Source organism: Bombina bombina, chromosome 4, assembly GCF_027579735.1.
Source record: "Bombina bombina isolate aBomBom1 chromosome 4, aBomBom1.pri, whole genome shotgun sequence".
NCBI lineage: Eukaryota > Metazoa > Chordata > Amphibia > Anura > Bombinatoridae > Bombina > Bombina bombina.
The window spans coordinates 165,465,196-165,492,028 of record NC_069502.1 but is presented as its reverse complement, the minus strand read 5'-3'; the positions used below and the strand labels follow the sequence as shown (position 1 = coordinate 165,492,028).

The following is a 26,833-nucleotide window of genomic DNA, read 5'->3' as shown; positions in this document are numbered from 1 at the left end:
ACTTGTGTCCCTTTAAATTTACATCATATAACAAATTAAAGCATTTCATTTTTTTATATTTCCTTTTAAAGTCTATGGGCATTCTATTGTGTATTCCCTTGCTTCCCAACACATCCCAGCGAAGAGAGTAACAAAAGCAACAGAACTTTTAATTACATGACTATAACCAAAAAACATTCTGTGCTGCCAACCAGGATCAGTTCAACCTAACTTGGCAATGGATATCAGGCAGTTTGGTGCACAGCTACCCTTAACCCTTGCCTATCTGTCCCAGGTGGAATACAATATAACAGTCCATCCATTCTGTCCCCACCACCAGCACTACTATAGGAGGAGCCAGACGAGCAGCCAGTGCAGCTCCCTCCCCTGCCAGATCTCACGATGTCATGAGGAAGAGGAAATGACTTTCCTTTATTTTGTGAAGTGACTGTATTGCTGGGGTGGGTTCCTATTGTCTTGCAGTGATGGAGCTCCTGCCTGAGCTAATTATCTTTGCTAATTGGAGCACGGTAGTGATCTGCATGGTGCTGAAGTTCCCTCAGATCTACTCTGTCTTGTCAGCTAGATCTGCAGAGGGAGTGAGTTTGAACAGCGTCTTGCTGGAGCTTACAGGGTAAGAGGAGCTGACAGTGTGTCCTGTAAACAATGTCCCACGTGTATGAAATGATAAAGATTCTTTTTTTTATGCTTTTCTTCTTTTCCTGCTGTTAACTTACAGACCTGCAAATAATTTTGGTGCGGTTTGTGTTGTCTGTGTGTTAAACCATGCACTGTATTTGAGTAACATAATGTAGTAAACTCACAAGGATCTGGTGGGTAGGTTTCATGTTTAAAGGGACAGTCAAGTCCAAAAAAACTTTCATGTTTCAAATAGGGCATGCCATTTTTAACAACTTTCCAATTTTGCTTTGTTTTTTTGGTATTCTTAGTTGAAAGCTAAACCTAGGCAGGCTCATATGATAATTTCTAAGCCCTTGAAGGCCGCCTCTTATCACATGTTTTTTTTTATTTGCTTTTCACAGCAGGGGAGAGCTAGTTCATGTCAGTGTTAATTTCGTCGACTAAAACTAGACTAAAATGACTATAAAACTAAAGAAATTCTGATGACTAAAATACGACTAAAACTAAAATGACATTTTAGTCAAAAGACTATGACTAAAACTAAATCAAAATGACATTTTAGTCAAAAGACTATGACTAAAACTAAATCAAAATGACATTTTAGTCAAAAGACTATGACTAAAACTAAATCAAAATTTGCTGACAAAAACATTTTATGCAAGGTGTTAATCAATCCCTATCCAATTACTGCTCTTTTGTAAAATTTACTAAACTTAATTTTATTAAATTTTAAGATAAATAAAGACATGTTATATACCACAACAGTTAAATCTGTTAAATCTGTATTGCATGTTCAAACCTTAATACCATAAATCAAATCAGGTTAATAAACCTTTACTCCAGGACTATATAATTTGTTTCAAAGTTCTAGAGCAGTGATAATTTCGTTGCCGAAAATGTTTCGAATCTGTGAACAATCAATTGATTCTTCCTATAGAAATAAGCATAACCCATGAGTATGGATTTAAGTTATGCTGTGCCTGTGCTAGCTGCAGAAACTTTTTGTTATGTTGAGTTACTTGATACTTGTTTTAATTATTAACAGAGAACTGTTAAAGTTTTTATATTGGGTAATATGTGCAATACAGCCAATACAGTTTACAGTTTTGTTTTTTTTATATTTTAAAGTTGCACTTCTGTATCTCCAGTAGATTTTAGTCGACTAAATCTCCAGTAGATACTAGAGATTTAGTCGACTAAAATCTACTGGAGATTCAGTCGACTAAAACTAGACTAAAACTAAAACAATTCAGATGACTAAAATACGACTAAAACTAAAATGGCATTTTAGTCAAAAGACTAAAACTAAGACTAAATTGAAATTTGTCGTCAAAATTAACACTGGTTCATGTGAACCATATAGATAACATTGTGATCACGCCCGTGGCTTTTGGCAGACACTGCACTAATTGGCTAAAATGAAAGTTAATAGATATTAAACGGTTTACAAACTGTTCCTTTACCTTTTATTTTATTATTTGAAATAGTTGTTTTTGCCTGTTGTATCCTATACTGAAAATTTAAATATTTGAGTACTGGTTACAGAAAAGCTATGCAAACAAGGTTAAGATAAAAAAATCACATTCCCAGTGTGTGTGGTTGGTTAAAAAGTTCCAAAAACTTTCATTTACTATTGTTTTAGATTATATATCACACGTTGTATAGAGAGAAATTGAAGATTTTGCATAAATATAGAGAGAAACTCTATGTAAGCTCAGCTCATTTAATTGGGTTCTGATTTCAATTAACAGAAACCGCTATTTCATGTACAAAAATAAGAGCAATTTCCCATACAGCATATAGTGTGCAGGTCTAATCCATTGAAGCATGTAGTTTTAACACTAGCAACACTGCAATGATATGTGTTTAACTTCTCTAAAGGTGTTAAACACATACTTAAAGTCCTGCTCAAGAACCGCAGAGCCTAGCTGGTTCAGAGCGGAAACTGACATTGAGATAATCAATGGTGCTAGCCACATGACCCAGCTGTGTAACTAGCGTATCTTATTGCAGGGGTTAAACACACATTACAGCTTCGCTAGTGTTAATATTACATGGTGTAATGGATTAGAGCATCTAATTTTAACACTATAATTGTCCTTTAAAAGGGAAACCAATTTTACAGTTCACTAACTCTTTAAGAATGTGTGATCAACAATAACCCATCTGTATGGGCAGGGTTATGGGGGGCATGGACGTGTCTGGGTGTGTTGTGGGAGGGGCTTAACCAGTCCCTTAAAATCAGGAAACTGAGGGGCTGCGGGTTGGAAGGCCATACCTCCCAACCTGGGACAATCCCACTAGATATGGGGCAGTTAGGAGGTATGTAACAAGCCTAACCCTGCTACATACCTGTTCCTAATTGGCTTCAGCAGAGATAATAAGATTTTTGTATTTTATTTTTTCGGGGGGATTGAAGAGGTGATCACCTACACACTGTTCATTAGGTAATTTTTAATGTGGGGGAAGGATTTATTGCATAACTCAAATTTCAACCCCCTCAGATTTGAGGGTGGTGAGACCCTCATTTGAAGAGGGGATTCCCTTCTTTTTAATGTGGTAGAGTCACATTCCCCTCTCATTTTCATATCACCATGTAGCACCATGGCAGTGTCAGATGAGTGTTGTGGGGGCAGCTTTAAAGCTTCCCTCACTAGTCCAAGGGGGCATTTGGGTTAGCGCACTCATATTTGGAGCGAAGGAACTGGGCAGAAATATTTCAGGTCTCCTAAAAAATATGTACCCTCTATGCATGACATGTATGCATATTAGGGCTGTGCAACAAACAACTAGGCAAGTAAAATTGTGTTAGTAGCGTTACGTGCGTTGACACTAATATGTGGTCTGCCCCCTGGAGGAGTGTTCAGTGCTGGGCTGGACTGGAGCATTTGTGTGACTGACATGACATGTTCAGGAAGCAGTTTTTTTTTTGTTTGTTTTTTGTTATAAAAAAAAAAACTGCAGCCTCATGAGATTCAGATATTGCATAACCTCATATTGCTATGAATAAAACAGCCCTAATGCATATCCAGATGTATCTTAAAAGCAGATGGCACCACACGGTTATTATCCGCACTATTTTGTAAATTCGGATGACTGTGTCGTCATACTAGAAGGGGGGGGGGGCTTTTAAAGATGGTCAAGGGCATCATCATCACCGGAAAAATCAAGCCCCAGAAACCTCATAAGCAGATGTACTGGAAGGTAGCAGGATGTGGGGGTTAAATACAAAAACAGCTCAGTTCTAGAAACCCCCAAGACCTACCGTCTGAAAGGTAATTGCCTGCTTGGAGGTATACAGTAAAATAAAGTTCCTATATAGCTTTTAATAGCCTGGTGATAACTGGTTATAGTGATCACCTGGCGTAAATAAATGTGTATATTAAGACCGGACAGATAGCTCAGCATGCTAAGGCACTGTGGCTGAGCTCTGTAGCAACCCAAGGTTTGCAGGTTTGATCCCCGGCGAGGTCCACTCAGCCTTTCATCCTTCTGAGGTCGATAAAATGAGCAGCGCCTTGAGACCCTTAGGGTGATTAGCTGTGCTTTACAAGTACCCCATACATACATAAGTAGAGACTCATGGGAGCCCCATATAAGCAGATCAATTTATATGAGGGGAACCTCTTCATATGACTGTAGTTATTAGGAGAAAAACACACTATTAGTTTATTAAAATTTTAATAAAAATGCATTTTTCACACTTTTTTCTTGCAGATTTCACATATGATAATACATTAAAGGTATAGTATGAATGTGCTAGGTCTGCTGAAACAAACAATATATAATATGTGCGAGTTTCATACTAAAAGATGACATACAGTAGGGCTTTTATGTGATCATTTAAAAAACACCAAGAAAGCTCAGCACAGGGATGGAAAATGGAAAAGCAGCTAAGGGGTTAAGTGAGCATGTATTTTTTTCGACTATTATGGCCCTTTAAGATTTGAACATCTGAACTATTAATCTAATTTTATCTTAATCCTTAGATTCATTGTATTTCTGAGATACCAAATATACTACAACTACCCTCTGGAAACCCACCTAGAATATCCAATGCTTATTGTGCAAGGTACAGTTATTGTTTCTCACGTGAAAATGATATTTTTGCTAATGTACAACTGCGCGACTGAATTATTAAATTTGAATTTATTTTATTTTTCAGATACTGTCCTTTTACTTTTAATGTTTCTCTATAACGGAAATCTGAAAAATGCTTTATTGTATGCTGGAATGTATCCTTTGCGAACATTTATCTTTTATAGTTGAAAAGTTTATGAAAATGATCTTAAATTTGCTTGTGGTTTCCATGCTAAGATAAAAGCTTTTACACGGTTTGTGTTTTCTATTGTAATTTTTTTTTTTTTTTTTTTTTTTAATAAACATTGATATGGATTGTAGCAAAATACGCATCCACTAACAAGCAGGTGTTCTTTCGAGATTTCCCACTCTGTTGAAATTTCCTACAGCGCTTTGCGCATGTGCAAAATGACATCACCACATTCCACATATGATCCTAAGCAAGTGTGGAATGCACCGACATCTGTTTGGTCATGCGCACATCGCATGGTAGGAAATTTCGACAGTTGAGAAAAATGTACACCGGCATTCCTCATGAATGTGATAACGTAGCCGAGCGCAATCATCTGGTAGCAAATTTCGACGGGGGAAAAACTGTCTCAGGGCATTTGCACAAGCATAGGCGTGGCTCCGTCACACTTACAAAGTCATACTATAATAATACCAGCTAAATGCGCATGTGCTCATGTGGAATGCAGGAGTACATTTTTCTTAACAGTCGAAATTTCCTACCAAGTGATTTGCGCATGAGCAAACAAGACGTCTGTGCATTACACACATGCGTTAGGATCATATGTTGAATGTGGTAACCTCATTTTGCGCATGCGTAAAGCACGGAAAGAAATTTCAACAGGACACTGTATCTTGAATCAAGCTTGTAACTATATTTGTGTAATCAGAATATATAGGAATTGTATATTTAAATTAATTTACAGGGTTCCCCAAAGAATATTTTTACCACTAGGTAGGATCAGTGTAATACTTTGTAATACAATTTTCTGCTATCCGAAGCAAAATGAGTTGCATAATTTAACAATTATTTAATGATTATTTATGTAATAAACATTGGAACATTTTAATATGAGGGCATTTTAGATTAAAGGGACATGAAACCCAAAATTTTTCTTTCATTATTTAGATAGAACATAAAATTTTAAACTTTCCAGTTTACTTCTATTATCAAATTTGCTTCATTCTCTTGGTATCATTTGTTGAAGGAGCATGCACTACTGGTTTCTAACAACACATGGGTGAGCCAATGACAATCGGTGTTTATGTATGTATGTATGTATATATATATATATATATGCAGCCACCAATCAGCAGCTAGAACCTAGGTTATTTGCTGCTCCTGAGCTTTCCTAGATAAACCTTTCAGCAAAGGATAACAAGAGAAGGAAGCAAATTAACTAATATAAGTAAATTGGAAAGTTGTTTGCATTAAAAAGGTCCTGGGGAAAATACTGAAATTGTATTCCAATCACGTTGTCTACTTAGGAATTTTAGTTTACTTCCCATTGTGTTTGATAACTTTATTTTACCTATAAGTAATACTGTTGTAGCAATACATGTTTTTATTATAAAGCGCAAATCTCCTTAATTACAAACAAGATTTTTTGGCTTATGGCACATTTTAGTTCTTCAGAGCTGGCTAATTTATCTAGCATTGGTGAGTATGAAAACTAGATGATAACATTCATGCAAAACAAGGAATGAGTGGGAATTGGTAGCATTAGACAAATATCATTAAATTGAGCTTGAAATAATCTTCAGTGTGGGGTAGTCAACAAAGTTAAAGGGCTATTATAGTGATACAATGAAATGTTCTAATTTGTTACATCACATAATATCTTGGCCCCCCTGGTAAAACTTACCAGTGAGACCCCCTCTCCAGAGGGGCGTGGACAGAGCTATCCACTCCCCTCTACCATAAAAGCTTCAGTGGAACACCACCCCTTCCTCCTCCTAGTTCTGTCCAGCCTGCTAAGTCCCTCTCCGTTCTTTCCTTCTGGGCAACAAACATTTTCCTTACTTGAATAGCGTACTTAGGCTATTTTCTAGAGTTGGCAATCTACCCAGCTGTCTGACGCCATTTTTTCTGTGACCGCGGTCACTGTTGTGGTGATAGGCGGTGGAATTCCGTTCACTATAGTTTCCTTGTGGGGGCCACCATGTTACTGTGACATCACTGGTAGGGGACGTTGTGGGGGCCGCTTCAGAGGGCTGTCATTTTCGCGTGCATGAATACATTTAAGCCTTAGCGTAGCTTTCAACTTGCAGCGTACCTCTCTCCCTAATGAAGATTTTTGAACCTCAACACAGCATCTAGAGTTTAGCGTCTCTGTATACCGGTGAGTGCTCATTTATAGCACTAAAGAAATGTAAAAAGGGGATCGTTTTTACATAAGCTTCTAGGGCTTAATACATCTACATAATCTGTATATCCAGCCTTATTATGGATGGTGAAGGTGATCAACCTCAGCTTGAGCCTCAACCTGTTACAGCCCAGGAGGAATCAGGGGCAACTATAAGGTATGATATTTTACTATGCGTGTGCATTTTCCTAGTAATGTTTACATACTATTTATTTATGGCTGGTTTTTGCTTTTTTTTCTTAACAATATAGCCCAACCTATGCCCACCTGTTCCCTGTGTGCTAACCCTTGCCGGCAAGACAATAAACTTTGTAAAGTATGTATTGGGCAGATTTATGGTGGAAGCTTTTCTCAATCATCTGAGGGTTCTATGGATAATTTGCAAAATCTTGATTGTGCCTCTGATGGTGAAGATTTAGAATCTGACTTACCTATGGTGTTTGACACTGCAAATATTTTGGAGTTTATTAAAGGGATTAAGAGTTCTCTGGGCATTGAAAATGAACTGTCTCAAGTACCATCTGATTGGTTTAATTCAAGTTCTGCACCAGATCAGTTCTTTCCTGTTTCTGATAATTTGAAGTCTATAAATTTAAATGTTTTTGCAAAACCAGATTAACAGTTTGGAGTTCCTGATAAAATATATAAAAATGTTCCCTTGGAAAAACCTTCGCATAACCAATTTGTTTCTCCTCCCAAAATTGACGCTGCAATTGCTAGACTTTCAAAAAAGATGATCTTTCCTGTAGATGATGCAGGATCATTTAAAGATGTCATGGTTAAAAAAAAATTAAAAAAATGGAGCAGAATTTTAAAAAAAATTATCTTCGACAAAGGGCCTTATTTCACCCTCTGCTTGCTTAATTTTCAACCTTAAAGCTACTGAGGTGTGGTCTTCTAATTTGTCTCATACTATGCAAGACAATGAAAATGTTACATCTTTTCATTTATATTTTAATATGGTAACTTCTTTCTGCTTATCACCCGCTGCCAATATTTTGGAACTTAATGCAAAGTCTATGGCTACTGCTAATCTTGTCAGAAGGGCCCTATGGCTACGTCATTGGGAGGCTGACCCAGGTTCCAAGATGAATTTGCTGAGTCTTCCCTTTGAAGGGGATATGGTGTTCGGTAAGCAATTGGAAACTCTAATATCTAAGAGAACAGGAGGTAAGAGTCCATTTCTCCCGCAGGTTACCAGAGGCTGGAAGGGGCCCTCTTATGCTCACAGGCAACACAATATACATCAACATTTTTAAGTTTCCTCACAACGAGAATTCTTTCAACCTCAGGATAGAAGGTCTAACTTTCAGCTTAGAGGCAGGGGATGTGGTAAGTCCTTTCCTTCCTTTCAGTCCTTTTAGTCTAAAAAGCAATGATGATGAGCTGTCCCAGATCTTTACTCTAGGAGGAAGATTATACAATTTCAGAGAGGTCTGGGTGTCCAGTATATCAGACCGATGGGTTCTGGGGATTCTTCAAACCGGGTACCACCTTGAGTTCCGAAAAAAAAAACAAAAAAAAACCCAGGTCTTCCTTGCTTAGTAAAATCTCCACTCCCCAGGGATCCTGTGAAACTGAAGGCCACTCTCGGGTTTTTCAGCAAACTTATGTGCAACGGTGTTATTCAACACCTATCAATTCAAGCTCATGACAAAGGCTTTTACTCACCTCTTTTTCTGGTAAAAAAAAAGACGGTTCCTGGAGGCCTGTTCTGGATCTTCAGGTTCTCAACACCTTTCTCAGGGTTCAGTGCTTCAAGATGGACTCCGTTCTTTCAGTAATCAATCTTATCCCTCCAAAAGTTATCTGATTTCTGTAAATCTCAAGGATGCATACTTCCATATTCCTATTGCAGAACTGCACAGAAAGTTCCTCTGTTTTGTGGTCGGAGACCACCATTTTCAGTTCTCAGCTCTCCCCTTCGGAATATCTACTGCACCAAGGGTCTTTACAAAGGTTTTAGTTCCTCTCATAGCAGAGCTACATGTCAGCGGGTTATTCGTCATCCACATTTTAGGCGATATTATTCTCCTGGTAAATTCACCTCAACAGGCATATGCCCACAAGACTATCCTACTCAAGTTCCTTCAGGATCACGGTTTTAACATAAATTTTCAAAAAAGCGAGCTTCGACCCTGTCAAAAGCTAGTGTTCCTGGGAGCACACTTCAACACCCAAAAAGAGATTGTTTCTCTTCCAGAAGTTTGCTTCAAATTTCTACTGAAATATTTCCAGCTGTTCTGTCATGTCAAATACCTCACAGCTCGCCAATGGAAGTTTCTGGGTCATATGTCATCAGTGATTCATATGGTGAGATGGGCCAGATGGAGAATGAGTCCATTTCAGATACATTTTTTTTTTTTTTTTTTTTTTTTTTTTTTTTTTTTTTTTTACAAGGATTCAACAGAAGCAAGGGACTGTCCCAACACATCAGGATACCTGTGAATTTGAGAATATCCCTTCTCTGGTGGTTCCAGACCAATAACCTATCCAAGGGACTTCCTCTTCAGGAGCTGAATTGGATCATTGTACAAACAGATGCCAGCAAGACTGGATGGGGAGCATATTGCCAAGGCAAATTTGCCCAAGCAACATGGGAGAAACAATTTCAATCTTTTCCATCCAACATCCTGGATATCAGGACAGTCTTCTTAGCTCTTCTTGCCTTTCAGAAACTGTTGGAGGGAAAAGCAGTAAAAATACTCACCGACAACAGGACAGCTACAGCTTATCTCCAGTTTCAAAGAAAAACAAGAAGTTTAAGTGCCTTGAAAGAGGTCTCTCCAATCTTCAGGTTGGCACAGCGCCACATTCAGTTCCTCTCTGAAGTCCATGTTCCGGGGACGGAGAAAGTCACGGCAGATTACTTGAGCAGAAGTCAGATTACTCCAACAGAATGGCAATTGAACAGATGGCTGTTTCAAAAGATAATCAGCTTCTGGGGACTTTTGGAAATCGATCTCATGTCCTCTGCTTTGAATCATCAGGTCCCAAAGTTTTTCAGCCGTTACCTGACACCTCTTGCCTTACGCGTAGATGCCTTTCTCCAAAATTGGTCATACCATCTCATATACGTCTTCCCTCCAATTCCTCTCATCCCGAGACTGTTGAAAAGGATTCTTCTGGAATCTACAACCTTCATTGTCATCCTTCCCTTCTGGCCTCACAGGCCTTGGTTTCCTCTGGTACACAAACTGGCAATTCAAACTCCATGGCATCTCCCTGTCTCTTGGGACATGCTGAACCAAGGACCAGTGGTTCATCCGAATCCACGCCCTTTGAGGTTAGCTGAGGTCTCCAGATTACAACAATTGAAAGTTTCAGCACCTGTCATTCAGACACTTCTACAGGCCCGAAAGGGAACTACATCTAAAGCATACTATCGCATCTGGGACATCTTCTCATCATGGATGATTTCACATAATATTTCTACAGCAACAATCAAGATATTCCATCTGCTTGATTTTCTACACAATGTTGTTTTTCAGGGTCTCAGTGCTAGAACTCATATTAGGTGGGCTCAGAAACCTTTGATAATTCAATTCTTCCAAGCTTTTGCCCATATCCGTCCATCTATCAAAACACGAATTCCATCTTGGGACCTGCCTTTAGTCTTGGACTCTCTTCTGGGATCACCCTTTGAACCCTTATGTGAAGTTTCCTTATCATAAGGTTGTTCTTCGTACTGTTCCTGAATTCCTTCCTAAAGGAAAAGCAAACCATTATATAATATATATATATATATATATATATCATTGTGCGGACGGACATGATCGATATAGCGAACCATGTCCGACAGCACATCGATAAATGCCGACAGCATACGCGCTGTCAGCATTTATCATTGCACCAGCAGTTCTTGTAAACTGCTGGTGCAACGCCGCCCCCTGCAAATTTGCGGCAGCAGGGGGTGTCAATCAACCCGATCGTATTGGATCAGGTTGATTTTCGGCGATGTCTGTCTGTCCGTCGCCTCAGAGCAGGCGGACAGGTTATGGAGCAGCGGTCTTTAGACTGCTGCTTCATAACTTGTGTTTCTGGCAAGTCTGAAGGCTCGCCAGAAACACGGGGCATCAAGCTCAGTTCGGAGCTTGATAAATAGACCCCTATAAGTTCACTTAAGGAATGTAGTGTCACCAGTGTTCAGCACTTAACATAGAATGCCATCATCCTACAGTCTAGCATTAGAGTGTGTGTGCCAGCAATATACAAAGTAGGACACTTTGGAAATCGATAAAGTTGATGTCATGCAATTCTGAACTCTAGACTATAGCATCCCATCTTAAGCACATATGTGAAAAGACACAAGCAAACCCTTTGCTAGTAAAATAGAAAAAGGGGCAGTACCGCTTAATATACATAATGAAAGAACAGATAATCCCCATATATGATATATCGGAATATGTCTGGAAAACAATATACACATATTCACTAGGTAAAGGTAGTACACTTGGAGTAAAGTAATCCACTATCTGTTCAAGCTGTGTCCAGAGAGCATAAACTTGAAGCATTGGATAAAATCTCAAACACATAGTATTCATGTATGCCAGCACTTTTAAGTTGCAGATCAACCCAGCGGATGCAAATATAACTGATGCAACAAAGCAGACATCATAGCTACTGGGGTCTCACATAAAAATACAGGAAAGGCATTCCAGCAATTCCAGATGCCTGCCTCAATAACGTGTGGCTTGAAATAACCTATTCGATTCCCATTTTCATCATCATCTCTGGATCGGGGGTCTTAGGTAGCTGTTTCAGGGAAAAATGAAGACCAGGGCAGTCATCTGCAGTCCCCATACTCATCTGGTACGTAGCTTTGTAGCTCAGCCATGCTGCCCTGTGTGCAAAAAAACAATAGGCCCATGTTGGAGTTGCACATGTTGTCGGTCGGATTTCCGTTATACCACACCTCTGGCGATCTTCTCGGTGCGCAAGGCTCCCTCTGCATACTCTCTGGGTAAAACGCCGACTCGATAGTAGGAGGTAAGTGGGTAGGAAGAGGTTTAATTCGGTGTCGGACAGACATAGTTATCTCTGGGGCTCTTATATTCTCTGAGGAGTTCCAGTATGTGATCGGAAATTAATCTTCACCCTCCCGAAACCTTGTGACTTACATCACAGCTAGATGATCTCTGGCTTATTGGATTCTGTGCTTCTTCTATGATATTGCATATCTTGCTTTCAAATTTTCCCAACAGGGCCTGCATAGCCTGGAGAATCTCTTCCATAACTGGATTCTTTTGCGCGGCTCATGCTAAGGTAATGATTAAGTAGAGGTTGTCCCCCTATATCTTCTTTGTCAGTATTTTAAGGGTTTAGGACAGCTCATGTAGCTTTTGGGCCTGACATGTCAGGGATTATGGAGTGTAGATGAGACTTCAGGCCGCTCACTGGGCCTCTGTTGCGTACCACATCTATTCAGGACTGCTTGGCTGTCCAAGTAGGGCTTGGAGAACAGGTCAGAGGAGCGATATTCAACGGATTTATCAGCTCCAAAGCTCAGCCGAAATTAAAGAACAGCCATCTTGGTCGGTGTTCGGATACGCTCCCCCTCCCACCCTTTCTTTTTTTATTGCTCTGTATTCTCTCACTGGTAAGTATTACCAGGGGGGCCAAGATAATTGGAAATTAACAACAAAATGGCCCATACCCTGGGTAATGCTTACCAGGCTCCCTCCCTTTGTTTGGTTCACCTATTTTGGCTGGACCTCTCTAGGAGGAGGAAGGGGTGGTGTTTCACTGAAGCTTTTAAGGTAAATGAGGGGAGTGGATAGCTCTATCCACACCCCTCTGGAGAGGGGTCTCACTGGTAAGTATTGCCCAGGGTATAGGCCAAGATATATAAATTGCTTATATTTTGTTGTTAATTTCCAATTTTTATCACTAGTGACGCACCAAAGCTATGTGAAACACGCAGTAAAAGTACCACTCTGGACCTGCAGAGCACTGCTGGTCATGATCAGAAACTGCCACTAATCCAATCAGCAGTGCTATTCACATGATAAAGCTGTATAAGTAGCGCTGCCGATTTGGATTAGTGGCAGTTTCCACTCTGGACCAGCAGTGCTGTGCAGGTCTCGAGTGGTATTTTATGCGTGTTTAATCCCTTGCGGATGTTAAACACGCAGCTTTGCTGTGTAGCTAGTGATAAAACGACATGCTGTAATGAATGAATTTGATTTTATCTTTAGAATGGATCTTTAACCATTTTCTTTAAAATGTTTGGGAGCCAGAAGTAATCATTTAAAGGCACGGGTGAGCTAACACAGTATAGATGTGTTGTTTTAAGTTCATCATAGTTCCATATTAAAGGGACATAGAAGTCAAAATCTAAACTTTCCTGATTCAGATAGAGCACTGGTTTTCAAACCCGTCAGGCCTCCCTAAAAGGCCACATTTTGTGGATATCTGAACAGAAGCACAGGTGAAATAATCAACTAATAAGTAAATATGGCTATTTTACCTGCTCTCAACCAAGGTAATGAAGAAAACCTGGACCGTTGGGGAGGCCTGAGGACAGGTTTAAAAACCAGTGAGAGAGAATATACAATTTTAAACGGCTTTCTAATTTACTTCCATTATCTAATTTGCTTTATTCTTTGGAATACCCTTTGTTGAAAAGCATACCTAGGTAAGCTCAGGAGCCGGGAGCTAGCTGCTGATTGCTGGCTGCACATATATACCTCTTATCATTGGCTTACCAATGTGATCAGCTAGCTCCCAGTAGGGCTGCTTCAATAAAGGATACCAAGAGAATGAACTAGAAAAATGGATAAGTAAATTGGAAAGTTGTTTAAAATGGTATGCTCTGTCTGAATAATGAAAAGAGAAATATTGGGTTCATGTCCCTTTTAACTAAATAAATCTGCTTTTTCTTATACTCTTGTGATGTCATTATGCTGCCTTATAAAGGTATAGGTAGGAGATTATAAAGATTGCCTCTCTGTGACTTGCATAGAAGGAAAACCTTTCTAACATGCTCATTGTATGGTGCAAACCTATAAATGGGAAAACGTAATCAGCATGAGCAAAGAAGGCCAGTAGTTCTTTGCACAGTAGTTAAACAGCAGCTTCATGATGAAGCCATTATTTTTTGTATGAATGAGCTCCTGCCTTTAAATGGACAGTGAACACCTTGAGATTTTTATACCAAATGTTTAGTTATATGTAATGAAGTAACTTAGTAATATCTTGTCATTATTCCCCCCCCCCCCCTTTCTTTCATACAGGTGGTGAGAGTGCACAATCCTTTACTCCTGGAAATTACTTTTCTCTGCCAAGATTCCCACACCCCAAGAGCCCTATAAAAGCCCTCCCACCTCACTGGTAAATCAGTCTTGTCTTTGCCTCTGGTGGAGGAAGGTGAAGAATGAAGATGTGCAGATTATTCTTCAGAGAGAGAGGCGTTCTCATGGTCTAAAATAAACTTGAAAGTGATGCAGCATAACTGTAAAAAGCTGACAAAAAAATATCACCTTAACATCTCTATGTAAAAAAATAACATGAGATACACACTCCCTTGCAAGTCCTGGGACTAGTCTGTTTACAATAGGGTGTGAATGAAATTATGAAGTAAATATCCTTCCTTTTTTACATATAAAAAAATAGATATTGAGGTGTTATTTTTTTAGTCAGATTTTTACAGCTATGTTGCATCACTTTCAATTGCTTCAATATTTGGATATAATGTCCATTTAATCTAATGCTGCTCTTGCTTCTTAAGGTGTTACTGCTTCTTTTGTTTGTTCCTTACAGTGGAGTTAGTCAGTCAGATTTTGCTCTGGGAGTTATGGACTTCGTACCCTCTACAGTATCTGAAATGTTGACTGCTATGCTGCCTTCAAGTAAGCATAAAAGGTCAGTTTATTATTTACCTTCTACTTGCTCTAAACCTGCTGATGTTAATGTTTCTGTTGCTGAGTCCTCAGAGGGAGAGGTTATCTCTAATGTTCAGGGGTATTTCCCTGATCATGAGACATCCTCTTTTCTGTTTAAAGTCGAACATATTCGTTCACTGTTAAAGGGACACTCAATCAAAATTAAACTTTCATTATTCAGAGCATTCTATTTTAAACAACTTTCCAATTTACTTCCATTAACAAAATGTGCAGTCTTTTTATATTTAAACTTTTTGAGATACCAGCTCCTACTGAGTGTGCAAGAATAAGTGTGTATGCATTTGTGAATGGCTGATGGCTGTCACATGGTACGTGTATGCATTTGTGAATGGCTGATGGCTGTCACATGGTACATGTATGCATTTGTGAATGGCTGATGGCTGTCACATGGTACAGGGGGAGTGGAAAAAGACATAACTTTTAAAATTGTCAGAAAAAAAATCTACTACTCATTTGAAGTTCAGACTAAGTGCTATTGCATTGTCTTATCTTGCATTTGTTGATTATGCAAATTACTGTGTTGACTGGTCCTTTAAAAGAAGATTTTACTGAGAATAAGTCTGTAGATCATTTAGACTTTTTTAAGCCTATGGTTAAATCTCCTGAGGTTTTTTTTTCTGATACTGTCTCTGAGATAGTTTCCTGGAAATGGGCTAAGCAAGGTAATACCTTTATTCCTTCTGCAAGGTTTAAGAATATGTATCATTTTCCGGCTTCTATTACTGAACTTTGGGTAACTGTTACTAAAGTTGTTGGGGCCATTTCTACCTTGGATAAGTGTACTACTATCCCTTTGGAAGATAGCTATTCCTTTAGTGGCTCTTTAGATAGGAAAATAGATTCCTTCCTTAGGAGGGTTTTCCTGCAAGCAGTTTCTATTGCTGGTATGGCCGCTGCTTCTTCCATTTGGTTAAATACTTTTTCTTAGCAGTTTTCTGTTGATTCTGCTGGTAAATATTTTTTTGAATCTTTTGGAATTGTTTAAATGTTCTGAAGCTTTCATTTTTGATGCTGTTTTTGACATTAAGATTGCTTTTAAAATCATGTTTTTGGCATTATATTCTAGATGGGCTTTATGGTTTAAGTCTTGGTCGGCTGATATGGTTTCTAATCCAGGCTTTTATCTTTGTCTTTTCAGGGAAAGATGTTGTTTGATTCTGGTTTGTATTCTATTATCTGTACTGTAACTGGTTGTAAGGGAGTTTTTTTTTTCTTTTTCAGGATTAGTGGTCCAAAGCTTCTAATAAGATTTTTTTGCTCTTTTTTGTCACAACACAATTGAGGTTTTTTTCTGTCAGTAACTAATTTTCTCCAGTCCTGCCTGGAATCCTAGTTCAAGCTGGAACAGGGCGAGCAGTCAGAAAAATCTTCTCCTCATCCAAGTCTGCATGAATACAGGTCCTCTGATCCAGAGTCTTTGGTAAAGGCAAGTTCTGCCTTTTTTAGGGGGCTTGGTTTCTGTCTCTTCATTGTTCCAAAGAAGGGTGGCATTTTCAGACAGACTATGTCACAGTAGTAGTTCGTCTGGATGTTTTCATAGTGGATCTTTGGGGTCTTCCAGAGATAAACCTTATGGCCTCTGTTATACAACAAACTTCCCAGATATTATGTGAGGTCCAGGGACCCTCAGTCGGAAGCTTGTGGATGCTCTAATAGCCCCATTGTTATTTTTGCTAACATATGTTTTTTCCCCCCTCTGGTTCTCTTTCCAGTGTGACTGTCAGGATCAGGCAAGAGACATTATCAGTAATCCGATTACTCTGGCTTGGCTTTGTAGAACTTATTCTGATGTCCAGTTGCCCTCAATGTTTACTTCCTCTGCGTACAGACCTTCTGTCTCAAGGTCAATTATTTTCATCAGAATCTTAAATTTTTAATCTTAATGGCATGGAGTTTGAACAATTGGTTCTCAGGCATAGAAGTTTTTTGTTTCTGTTATTGAGACTTTGTTACAGGCCCCCATTCCTGGGACTATAAAGATTATTATAAGGTCTAAAAGACCTTTTATTTTTCCTGGCATTCGTTTAGAATTCATAGCAATTTTTTGCAAGATGGTTTAGATAAAGGTTTATTTACCAGCTTTGTTTTGTTTTTGTTTTTAAAAGGTCAGATTCCTGTTCTTTCTGTCATTCATAGTTTGGTTCTAGCTTTGGTTAGAATTTCACCTGTTATGCCAATTTCTCCTCCTTGGAATCTTAATCTGGCATTGAAGGCTTTGCCTTTTTGAGCTTATGCATAAGGTGGTTTTTAAGCCTCTCTCTCTTGGAAGGTTTTTGTTTCTTTTGGCTATTCTGCTAAAAGAGTCAGAGTATCTTCTTTTTTTGTCAGGACAAGGCAGTTTTCGGGACTATATTTGTTTTCTTACCTAAGGTTGTGTCTTTGTATTATTATATGTCGGAAATGTGTTGTCCCTGCTGTATGTCATAATCCTAAGAGTACTTCAGAGAGTCTTCTTAAATTAGATGTTGTAATAGGCTTGAAGTACAATGCAGCTGCTTTTAAGGCTTGCAGGCAAACTTCTCGTTTGTTTGTTCTCTTTTCCGGTTCCAGAAAGGGGCAGAAAGCTTCTACTGATTCATGGTTTTACTTTTTGATCCTTAGACTTATTTGGAGATGAGTCAGCCTTCTCTTAAGATGGATTACTGCTCATTCTAACAGATCAGTGGTATATTTACCCTGTTTATTCTTTGGGTTCTTTTTGGGTTGTAGATTTTGTTTTAAATGCTCTTTTTATCCCACCCTTATTTCTTATTACTCGTGGACTCCACTGCTTGGGTATTAGTTCCCAGGAGTAATGAATCGTAGACCAGTGGTTGACAAATGTGTTTAAAATTTAGTTGCCAGGAAGAATATTTAGGAGCCAGGCAGTGGTATTTGTATATAGATATATGGAGAATAATTCAAAAAGTTAGGAGCCAGGGGTAAACTTCTAGGAGTTAGTGGCTCCATGGGTTTGTCGAGGCCTGTCGTAGACTCTCATCACCTGTATGAAAGAAAATGATTTATGCTTACCTTATAACTTAATTTCATTCATACAAGTGTTAGTTTATTTTATTTTTTTTCGCTGCTCCTATTTTCTTGCTTTTATTACTTTTCCCATCTTATTGGCTTGGCTATACGTCAGACTGATTTACCAGTGAGGTGTCTCCTAGTGGCAGGGAAGTGTAATTCCCAGGAACAATGGATCATGGACTCTCACCACCTTGAAAGAAATTAATTTATCAAGTAAGTATAAATTATATAATTTATTATTATTTATTTGTATAGCGCCGCAAAATTCTGTAGCACTGAAAGTTGAGCAGTTTCTAATTCTCGGAATATGAAAGGCTAACTTTGCTACACATATGTCCCTAATTGGCTTTCAGATAACTGAGAAACAATTTGCTTTATACTAAACCAATGCACTGTTCCGTAAGTCAAGATAATTTGAATAGTTACATATGCTGAAGCAAAGCTAGTTAGAATTGTGTTACTATCTTATCCTTCTTTACTGTTGTCTTCTTCTGCAGAATCTGTGCACTGTGATCAGTGCTTCAAGCAAGGTTTTACAGCTGCAGTATATATGGCAGACCAAAGATTCCGGCCAAGCAAGTGCACTGACTTGGGGTTTTGCTGCATACACCAGTGCAAGTAAGAGAGTTTTGTTTTAGCTATAGTAGTGTTTCTTTAGTTCTTCCTAACATGTAAGATTTTAAAGGGACAGTGTTCTGTAAAATTATTTTCACCTTAATGTGTTTGCAGCTTGTATAAAAAGTAAATTTTGAGTATAACATGTATAAGAAATTAACCATTCATGTGTATTTTTGTATTTGAAATAGCTGTTTTTGTTCTTTGAAACCACAACCCATCAAATTGGGTTGTTTTTGCAGGGAAATCCAGTATTCTTAGTTTATCACTTTCTGTTCACACACATACTTCTTTATATTCTCTCTGTAAACCAAAGCCCAATACTATAAAATTAACATTTTATTGTGTATCTTATCTACATCCTACTGGGAGTGTAATTTCATCTGCTGGCTATGTCTACACAGGTTTTCATTAGCCTATACCTAAAGGGACAGTCCACTTCAAAAATGTTCTTGTTTTAAAAGATAAATACCTTATTACATATTCTCCAGTTTTGCACAACCAACACAGTTATATTAATATATTTTACCTCTGTGATTACTTTGTTTCTAAGTCTCTTTTGACAGCTCCCCTTATCACATGGCTATTTATTATCTATTGACTTGCAGTTTAGCCAATTAGTGCAGTGTCCGTCACAACATCTCGGGAGAGAGCACAATGTTATCTATATGGTCCACATGAATTAGCAGTCTCTTGTTGTGAAAAGCTAATAAAATGCACTGTGATAAGAGGCTGTCTGTAGTGGCTTAGAAACAGGCAGAAATGTAGAGGTTTAAATGTTATAAAGTATATTAATATAACTATGTTGGTTGTGCAAAGCTGGAAAATCGGTAGTAAAGGCATAAGCTATCTTTTTAAACAATAACAATTTTGGTGTTGACTGTCCCTTTTAAGTATAGAAACTTTTAGAATAGACAGGGATACCACAGTAAAAAAATCAGCTATTCAAAATGCCAAAATAAAGTAAAATGACTTATTTGTAAAATGGATCATTGGAAAAAGTTGGAGGAAAAAATTGGGAGATAGAAAACCATGGCTTAAAGGGTCAGTCTACTTCAAAATTTGTTTTGTTTAAAAAGATAGATAATCCCTTTTTATTACCCATTCCCCAGTTTTGCATAACCAACTCAGTTATATTAATATACTTTTTACCTCTGTGATTACCTTGTATCTAAGCCTCTGCAGACTGCCCCTTATCTCAGTGCTATTTACAGACTTGCATTTTAGCTAATTAGTGCTGTTTAATGAATAACTCCACAGAAGTGAGCACAGTGTTATCTATATGGCACACATGAACTAGAAGTGTCTTGCTATAAAAATGCACTGAGATAAAGGCTCAGGGGTTTAGAAACAGACAAAACTTTAGAGGTTATAAAGTATATTAATATAAAATGTTTGTTGTGCAAAACTGGGGAATAGGTAGTAAAGGCATTATCTACCTTTTTTAAACAATAACAATTTTGGAGTAGACTTTCCCTTTAAGCCACAAGGTTAGCAATTCTTATCACCTCATCAGGAGTGAGATATTACTGCAGGAATCAAAAAAGAATCCAGAGTATCATGGAAAACAAATTTCTTTCTTTCCAGATATGGAGAGTCCACAACGTCATTCAATTACTAGTGGGAATATCACTCCTGGCCAGCAGGAGGAGGCAAAGAGCACCACAGCAAAGCTGTTAAGTGTCACTCCCCTACCAATTATTTCCCAGTCATTCAACCAAAGGGAAATGGAAAAGGAAAAACACAACGGTGTAGAGCTGTATGTATGTATGTATTGGGTTTATCAAAAATAACTGTCTTAATAAAGGGTGGGGTCATGGACTCTCCATATCCGGAAAGAAATTTATCAGGTAAACATAAATTTTGTTTTCTTTCCTAAGATATGGAGAGTCCACAACGTCATTCAATTACTAGTGGGAACCAATACCCAAGCTAGAGGACACAGAATGAACAGGGAGGGAGAACAAGACAGGCAAATCTAAACAGAAGGCACCATCGCTTGAAGAACCTTTCTCCCAAAAGTATCAAATTTGGAAAATGCAGAGAGGACCAAGTTGCAGCCTTACAAATCTGTTCCACAGAAGCTTTATTTTTGAAAGCCCAAGAAGAGGTGACAGCCCTAGTGGAATGAGCTGTAATTCTCTCAGGAGGCTGCTGTCCAGCAGTCTCATGAGCAAAACAAATTATACTTCTCAACCAGAGGGAAAGAGAAGTAGCAGTAGCCTGTTTACCCTTATGCTTTCTTGAGAAACAAACAGGGCAGAAGACTGTCGAAAATCCTTAGTCGTCTGTAGGTAGAATTTTAAAGCATGCACAACATCAGACAGACGTCCTTTATTAGAAGAAGGATTGGGACAGAGAGAAGGAACAACAATTTCCTGATTAATATTTCTATCCAAAACCACTTTAGAAAGAAACCCCAATTTAGTACGAATAACTGCCCTATGTGCATGAAAGGTAAGGCGAATCGCACTGCAAAGCCGAGAGTTCCGAAACTCTCCGAGCAGTAGAGAGCGCAATTAGAAACAAAACCTTCCAAGATAGCAACTTAATATCTATGGAATGCATTGGCTCAAACGGAGTCTGCTGCAAAACTTTAAGAACAAGATTAAGGCTCCAAGGAAGAGCAACTGGTCTGATTCTGACCAGGGCCTGACAAAAAGATTGAACATCTGGCACATCCGCCAGATGCTTGTGTAACAAAATAGATAATGCAGAAATCTGACCTTTCAGAGAACTGACTGACAACCCTTTCTCCAGACCTTCCTGGAGAAAAGACAAAATTCTAGGAATCCTGACCCTACTCCAAGAGTAGCCCTTAGATTTACACCATACCTTATGGTACATTTTTTGAATAACAGGCTTTCGAGCCTGGATCATGGTCTCTATGATCGACTCAGAAAATTCACACTTAGACAGAACTAAGCGTTCAATCTCCAAGCAGTCAGCTTCAGAGAAATGAGATTTGGATGGAGGAACGGACCCCGAGTTAGAAGGTCCTTCCTCAGAGGCAACCTCCAAGATGGCTGAGATGACATCTTCGCTAGGTCTGCATACCAGATCTTGCGAGGTCATGCAGGAGCTATTAGAATTACCAATGCTCTCTCCTGTTTGATACGAGCAATAACTTGTGGAAGGAACGCAAACTGAGGAAACAGGTATGCTAAACCAAAATACCAAGGAACCGCCAGAGCATCTATCAGAGCTGTCAGGGTATCTGTGAGTAACATAAAATAAACTACAGATATACCACATGATTTGATATTTCATTTTAGTTAATATCAAATTTGACATGAATTGTGTGGGCTATAGCCATAACAGACCAACCCCCCTTTTTCCTGATTAACAGAACATCTAAGAACAAATTAACTCAAATCTGTAAAATCTCAGGATGACACAAACACCCCCTGCTGTGACTAGAATACACATTACAAGCCAGAATGTCCCAATTATCCATTTCAAAGGAGGCCTGTGTAAAGGTTTTTTCCCTATCTGAAAAATCAGTTGCTCCGAAATAGCAGAAAAAAAACATAGAGACATGTATGAGAAGCCCTCATGTCCACTTCTGGAAGACCCCATAGGTCTACAATCTGACTGAAGACTTCAAGACGAAGAGACAATTCTCTTGGGTGAAGTGCTTGACGACTGAAAAAATTCGCTTCCCAATTGCTCAACCCTGGAATATGAACTGCAGAAATTATACAGGAATTGCTCTCTGCCCAAGTTAGAATTTGGGAAACTTTCCACATCGCCAGAGAACTGCGAGTTCCCCCCTGATGAGTTATGTAAGCCACCGCTGTGACATTGTCTGGAATCGTAGAAAAATCTCTATTTTCAGGAGAGGCCAAAACTGAAGGGCCCTGAAAATGTTCCACAACATTTATGGGTAACTTTAAGTAACCAAACTCCCTGTGCTTTCTGAGACCCCCAAACTGTACCCCAGCTCTAAACACTTGCATCTGTCTTGAGACCAATGGAGCGATGATTGATCCACCAAGAAAGGGATTGTATTGGCATCCAAAATATTTTGAGCCAACCTATTGTAATCCCTGCACCATTGATGAAGCATAGAAAGCTGAAGAGGTCTCATGTGAAACTGAGCAAAAGGAATAGCATTTGAGGCTGCTAACTTCAGCCTTCTCTTTTCTGTCAAGGAAAGTCATTTCTCATTGATAAACCCCCCCCCCCCCCCAAAAAAAAAAAACAAAAAAAAAAAAACACCTTTCACTGCCTTGCTGATAATTCTTTGTCTGCATCTCAACAACAAGTACATCACTTTCACTTCACTCCTCATCATAGAGGCAAAACAAAATGACTGAGTATCATAGTAAGTAGGAGGGATGTAAAGCTTTGGTGTGTTGGGGTGTCTCTTCTCCTAGTGGTCAGGAGGGGAATATTCCCACACGTATGGACTCGCACAATCTGATTAAAGAAATTTTGGGTTTCATATACCTTTTTTAAGTCATACAGTGTTTGTTTTGTTACAGCAGATGTTATAGAAAGCATGCTAGGCAGCTAAGCACTAGTCTAAATGCACAGAGAAAGATGCTCTTAAAGAATGTAGGGGAAGAAGGGTTACTGACCTTGAACCTATTGACCATAAAAAAGTCTCTAAAATTTAGAACATAATACCGGATGTTTTCAAAGAATGTAGCTTGAACAATATTGTATTATAGACTTATAATACATGAGGGCACATAAAATAGGATGTCTTGGGATACCAAACCATTTTAGTACACTTTGTTTCTGCATACAAGCATTATATGGAAGGATTATATTGGGTGCTGCAGTATATGTGTTTGGGTCCAGTCAGCTGCAGGCAGCTTTGGTTACAATCTTTCTACATCTGTTCAAAAACATACTTCCAAATAAGTAAATACAGGACTGAAGCTGGGGAGAGAGAACAGGGTATTTATAGTGTTAAAGGGGAATGACTGTCACTATAGCCAATGAGAAGGTGACACTAGTCTTACCAGATTTTAAATAAATATGTAAATATTTGTCTATTAAATGAGATAGACTTCTGGAAAGTTTCTATATACAGAAAGAGAAGCAATCTGCCATGAACAAACAGCTCAGTGGCTTGTTCTATGACCCGATTACCACCTGGGAGTAGGTTATATTAGTCCAATTGTGCTTTTCACGGAGGAGAACTTGCCTAAAGTCTATCACTCTGGTCCAGCCCCAATATACCAGGCAATTCTCCTCTGAACACGGAAAATCGCAACCCCAGACAATCCCTTCACCCATGTATGTGAGGTGCAGCCAATTCCCAGAGTCTAGGCACCCTGAGCAAGGAGTCCACTTATGATTTATCCCATCACCCTTAGATAGACTTTCCCTATAGTCATAACACTTATACATACAGAAAGAGACGCAATCTGCCAGGAACGAACAACAGCTCAGGGGCTTGTTCTATGGCCCAATTGTGATTTTCACAGAGAACTTTCCTGAAGTACTGTATATCCCGCCTAGCTTGGTCAGTCCAGCCCTGAAATACCAAGCAATTCTCTTCTGAACAAGGGAAATGACAAACCCAGACATTCGTTTGTGCCTCATCAGTGAGGTGCAGCCATATCCGTCTAGGCCCATTGTGCAAGGAAGTTTGTACCTGACTCCAAATGCTGATATATAGCATAAATTATTACACAAAGAAAAACAAATCTGGAATTTAAAAAAAAACAAAAACAGTTTATTCTTACCCGATTTATTCATTTCTTTCTTTTAGTGGTGAGAGTCCACAAGCCATAACATTTGGGGATTAAGCTCCTCCCCATAGGAGGTAGGCAAAAATTACCCAATATATCAAGAGCTTTAATCCATCCTATTTCCCGATTCCCTCAGTTTATGTATAGGCAAGAAAGCAGAACAAAGGCGGGCAATGAGGTGCATGCAGAACTTTCGGATGACTAAACATAAAAATATTGGGTGGGTCTCATGGACTCTCACCACCGTGAAAGAAAGATTTCAGGTAAGACTAAATTGGGTTCTCTTTTATAAGGTGGTGAGAGTCATAACATTTGTGATCTAATACCAAAGCCATTGAGTCCATCATACCATGAAACAAAAGGTTGGGACAAACTGAGAATGCACATCATTGACCAGAAACTGCCGCCTGAAGAACTTTCCTGACAAGAGCTGCCTCTGAAGATGCGAAAACATCAAAATAATAAAACATTGTGAACATGTGTAGGGAAGACCAAGTAGCAGCTTTGCACATTTGTTCAATAGTCGCTTAATTTCTAAGGCCCAAAATGTGGAATGAGCCATAATGTGAGATGGTGGAACCTTCCCTGCCTCCAAGTGAGCCTTGCAAATCAGCTGCTTTATCCAAGAAGCCCAAGAAATTGCTAAATCCTTTTTGCCCTTACGTTGACATGAAAAATGAATTAAAGATTTAGACTGCAGATAGCCTGAATATATAATTGCAATGCTCTGACTACATCTAAATTATGCAAAATACGTTATTAGAATTCTTAAGAGAAGTTAATAACGAAAACTCTTTCATCACTATCCACTGCGAGTACAACCCTGATTATTCATATATGCTACTGCCATAATGTTATAGAACTGAAAACTAATGAATGGAACAGTTCTGAGAAGAGCTCAATTAAAAACTTTCCCTCACAGTACTCTAAATATAAAAACCTCAGACTTGTCTCTCAAAAATGTGCTCCAGTATAAGAATACACACATAGGCATCAATATCAGTATACACGAACACTCACTCGTACCCCAGTATTATTAAAACAGAGCACTCCAAAATCTCCACTGTCTGCATTATTCCCCCCCCCGCGTCAATAGCTAAAATATGGGTAATCTCTCAGTCCCCAGCTATATCATAATAAAGTTCCCCACTAAAACGAAGTCCCCTTAGGCTCTGTGCAGCACCTCTGTATCTGTGTTTAGCTACTTACCTTATAGGCACTCACAGCTACACATACCTGTTTCCTGCAGCAATGCCATCATCCTAGTTAGATGTTGTCATGATACACTTGTGAGGAATAGTAACTACCTGGAATAGCCACCCAGCAGAGGTGGTGTGGTTTCCCAGCAATGCCAGGGTTAACTTGATCTGTTTCTCTCCTAGCCTGCATTGAACTAGACCCCCCCTTTTCCTCACCCCTCCTGTTGTGTCTGGGACATCTTAGTACTGTTAGAAAAGGAATTCCAAAAAGTGGTTGTATTTAACAAGGGGGCGGTTTTTGACAAGCCAAAGGAAAATTCGAACATTAGTAATAAGGAAAAGGGAATTGGATCAAAACTTCACTGGGACAACATGTGAATGACGTCTAATGGTAGCTTAGTGATATGTTCAAAGTGTATGTATTGTGTTTAGTTTATGTCCCAAACTGACATCATTTTCTTTTGAATGTTACTAGAGTGTAATTTGGGTTCCTGTAGACACCCTTATCTAAAGTTTGGGGTGGTGACAGCAGCATAGTAAATCTGGGGTGATATAGGCAGCATTTGGGGTTAATTTAGTGTCCCTTTAGGTCCTTGTATAGGAAAGGTGTAAGAGAACCAGAGGCTATTAACCCCATTCATGCCCACACTCAACCCATATACACAGATGTCACCATCCCCAGACATGGCAAAAACAGTAGGTGACTCAGGACCAGTTCTAGTACCCACTATGGTAGGCTGGTGAATAACTTTCGCAGAAGATTTACACTCACCGCACCTCTGGCTTTTCTCAGCTCTCTGAGGAGGATAAACAGGCCTCAGAGACAATTTGAGTACCACTTTCAGTCATAAATAAATAGCAATGTTCTCTTGTGAAGGCAAAAATGAAAAACGGAGGGGAATCAGGAAGTGGGAGGGATTAAAGCTCTTTATATGTTGGGTAATGTTTGCCTGCCTCCTGGTGGAGGGAGCTTAATTCCCAAATGTGATTGCTTGTGAACTCTCACCACCTTATGAAAGAAAACTGTATACACATAATAGGGCCATTTAAATTTTAAGGGACATGAAACCCACATTTTTTTCTTTCATGATTAAAGGGCCAGTAAACACAGAAAATAAAGTTATATAATTCTGCACATAGTGCAGAATTATATAACATTATTTTAGTGCTAGCTTTATGTAATCTAATATTCTCTGTTAACTTTTATTAAAAAATGTTTTCCAGACCCGCTCTCTGTGCTCTACTGAGCGGGTCTGTTTTTTACATTGAGCGCATCTGACCAGCTGTCTAGTCACAGCCCGGCCCGACAGCGCCATTAC

General features: G+C 38.9%; 1 protein-coding gene across 1 annotated transcript in view; it reads left to right on the top strand.

The window, feature by feature from the left end:
• The first annotated feature begins 396 nt into the window (after positions 1–396).
• The window catches only part of SLC66A3 (solute carrier family 66 member 3), a 31,160-nt gene continuing 4,723 nt past the window's right edge, over positions 397–26,833 (top strand). Inside the window, exons 1-5 of the mRNA XM_053709680.1 lie at positions 397–613; positions 4,611–4,693; positions 4,787–4,856; positions 6,313–6,370; positions 18,490–18,610. Of these exons, the coding sequence (XP_053565655.1) occupies positions 465–613; positions 4,611–4,693; positions 4,787–4,856; positions 6,313–6,370; positions 18,490–18,610 (481 nt within the window). The 5' untranslated portion in view covers positions 397–464. The remainder of the gene's footprint in view (positions 614–4,610; positions 4,694–4,786; positions 4,857–6,312; positions 6,371–18,489; positions 18,611–26,833) is intronic.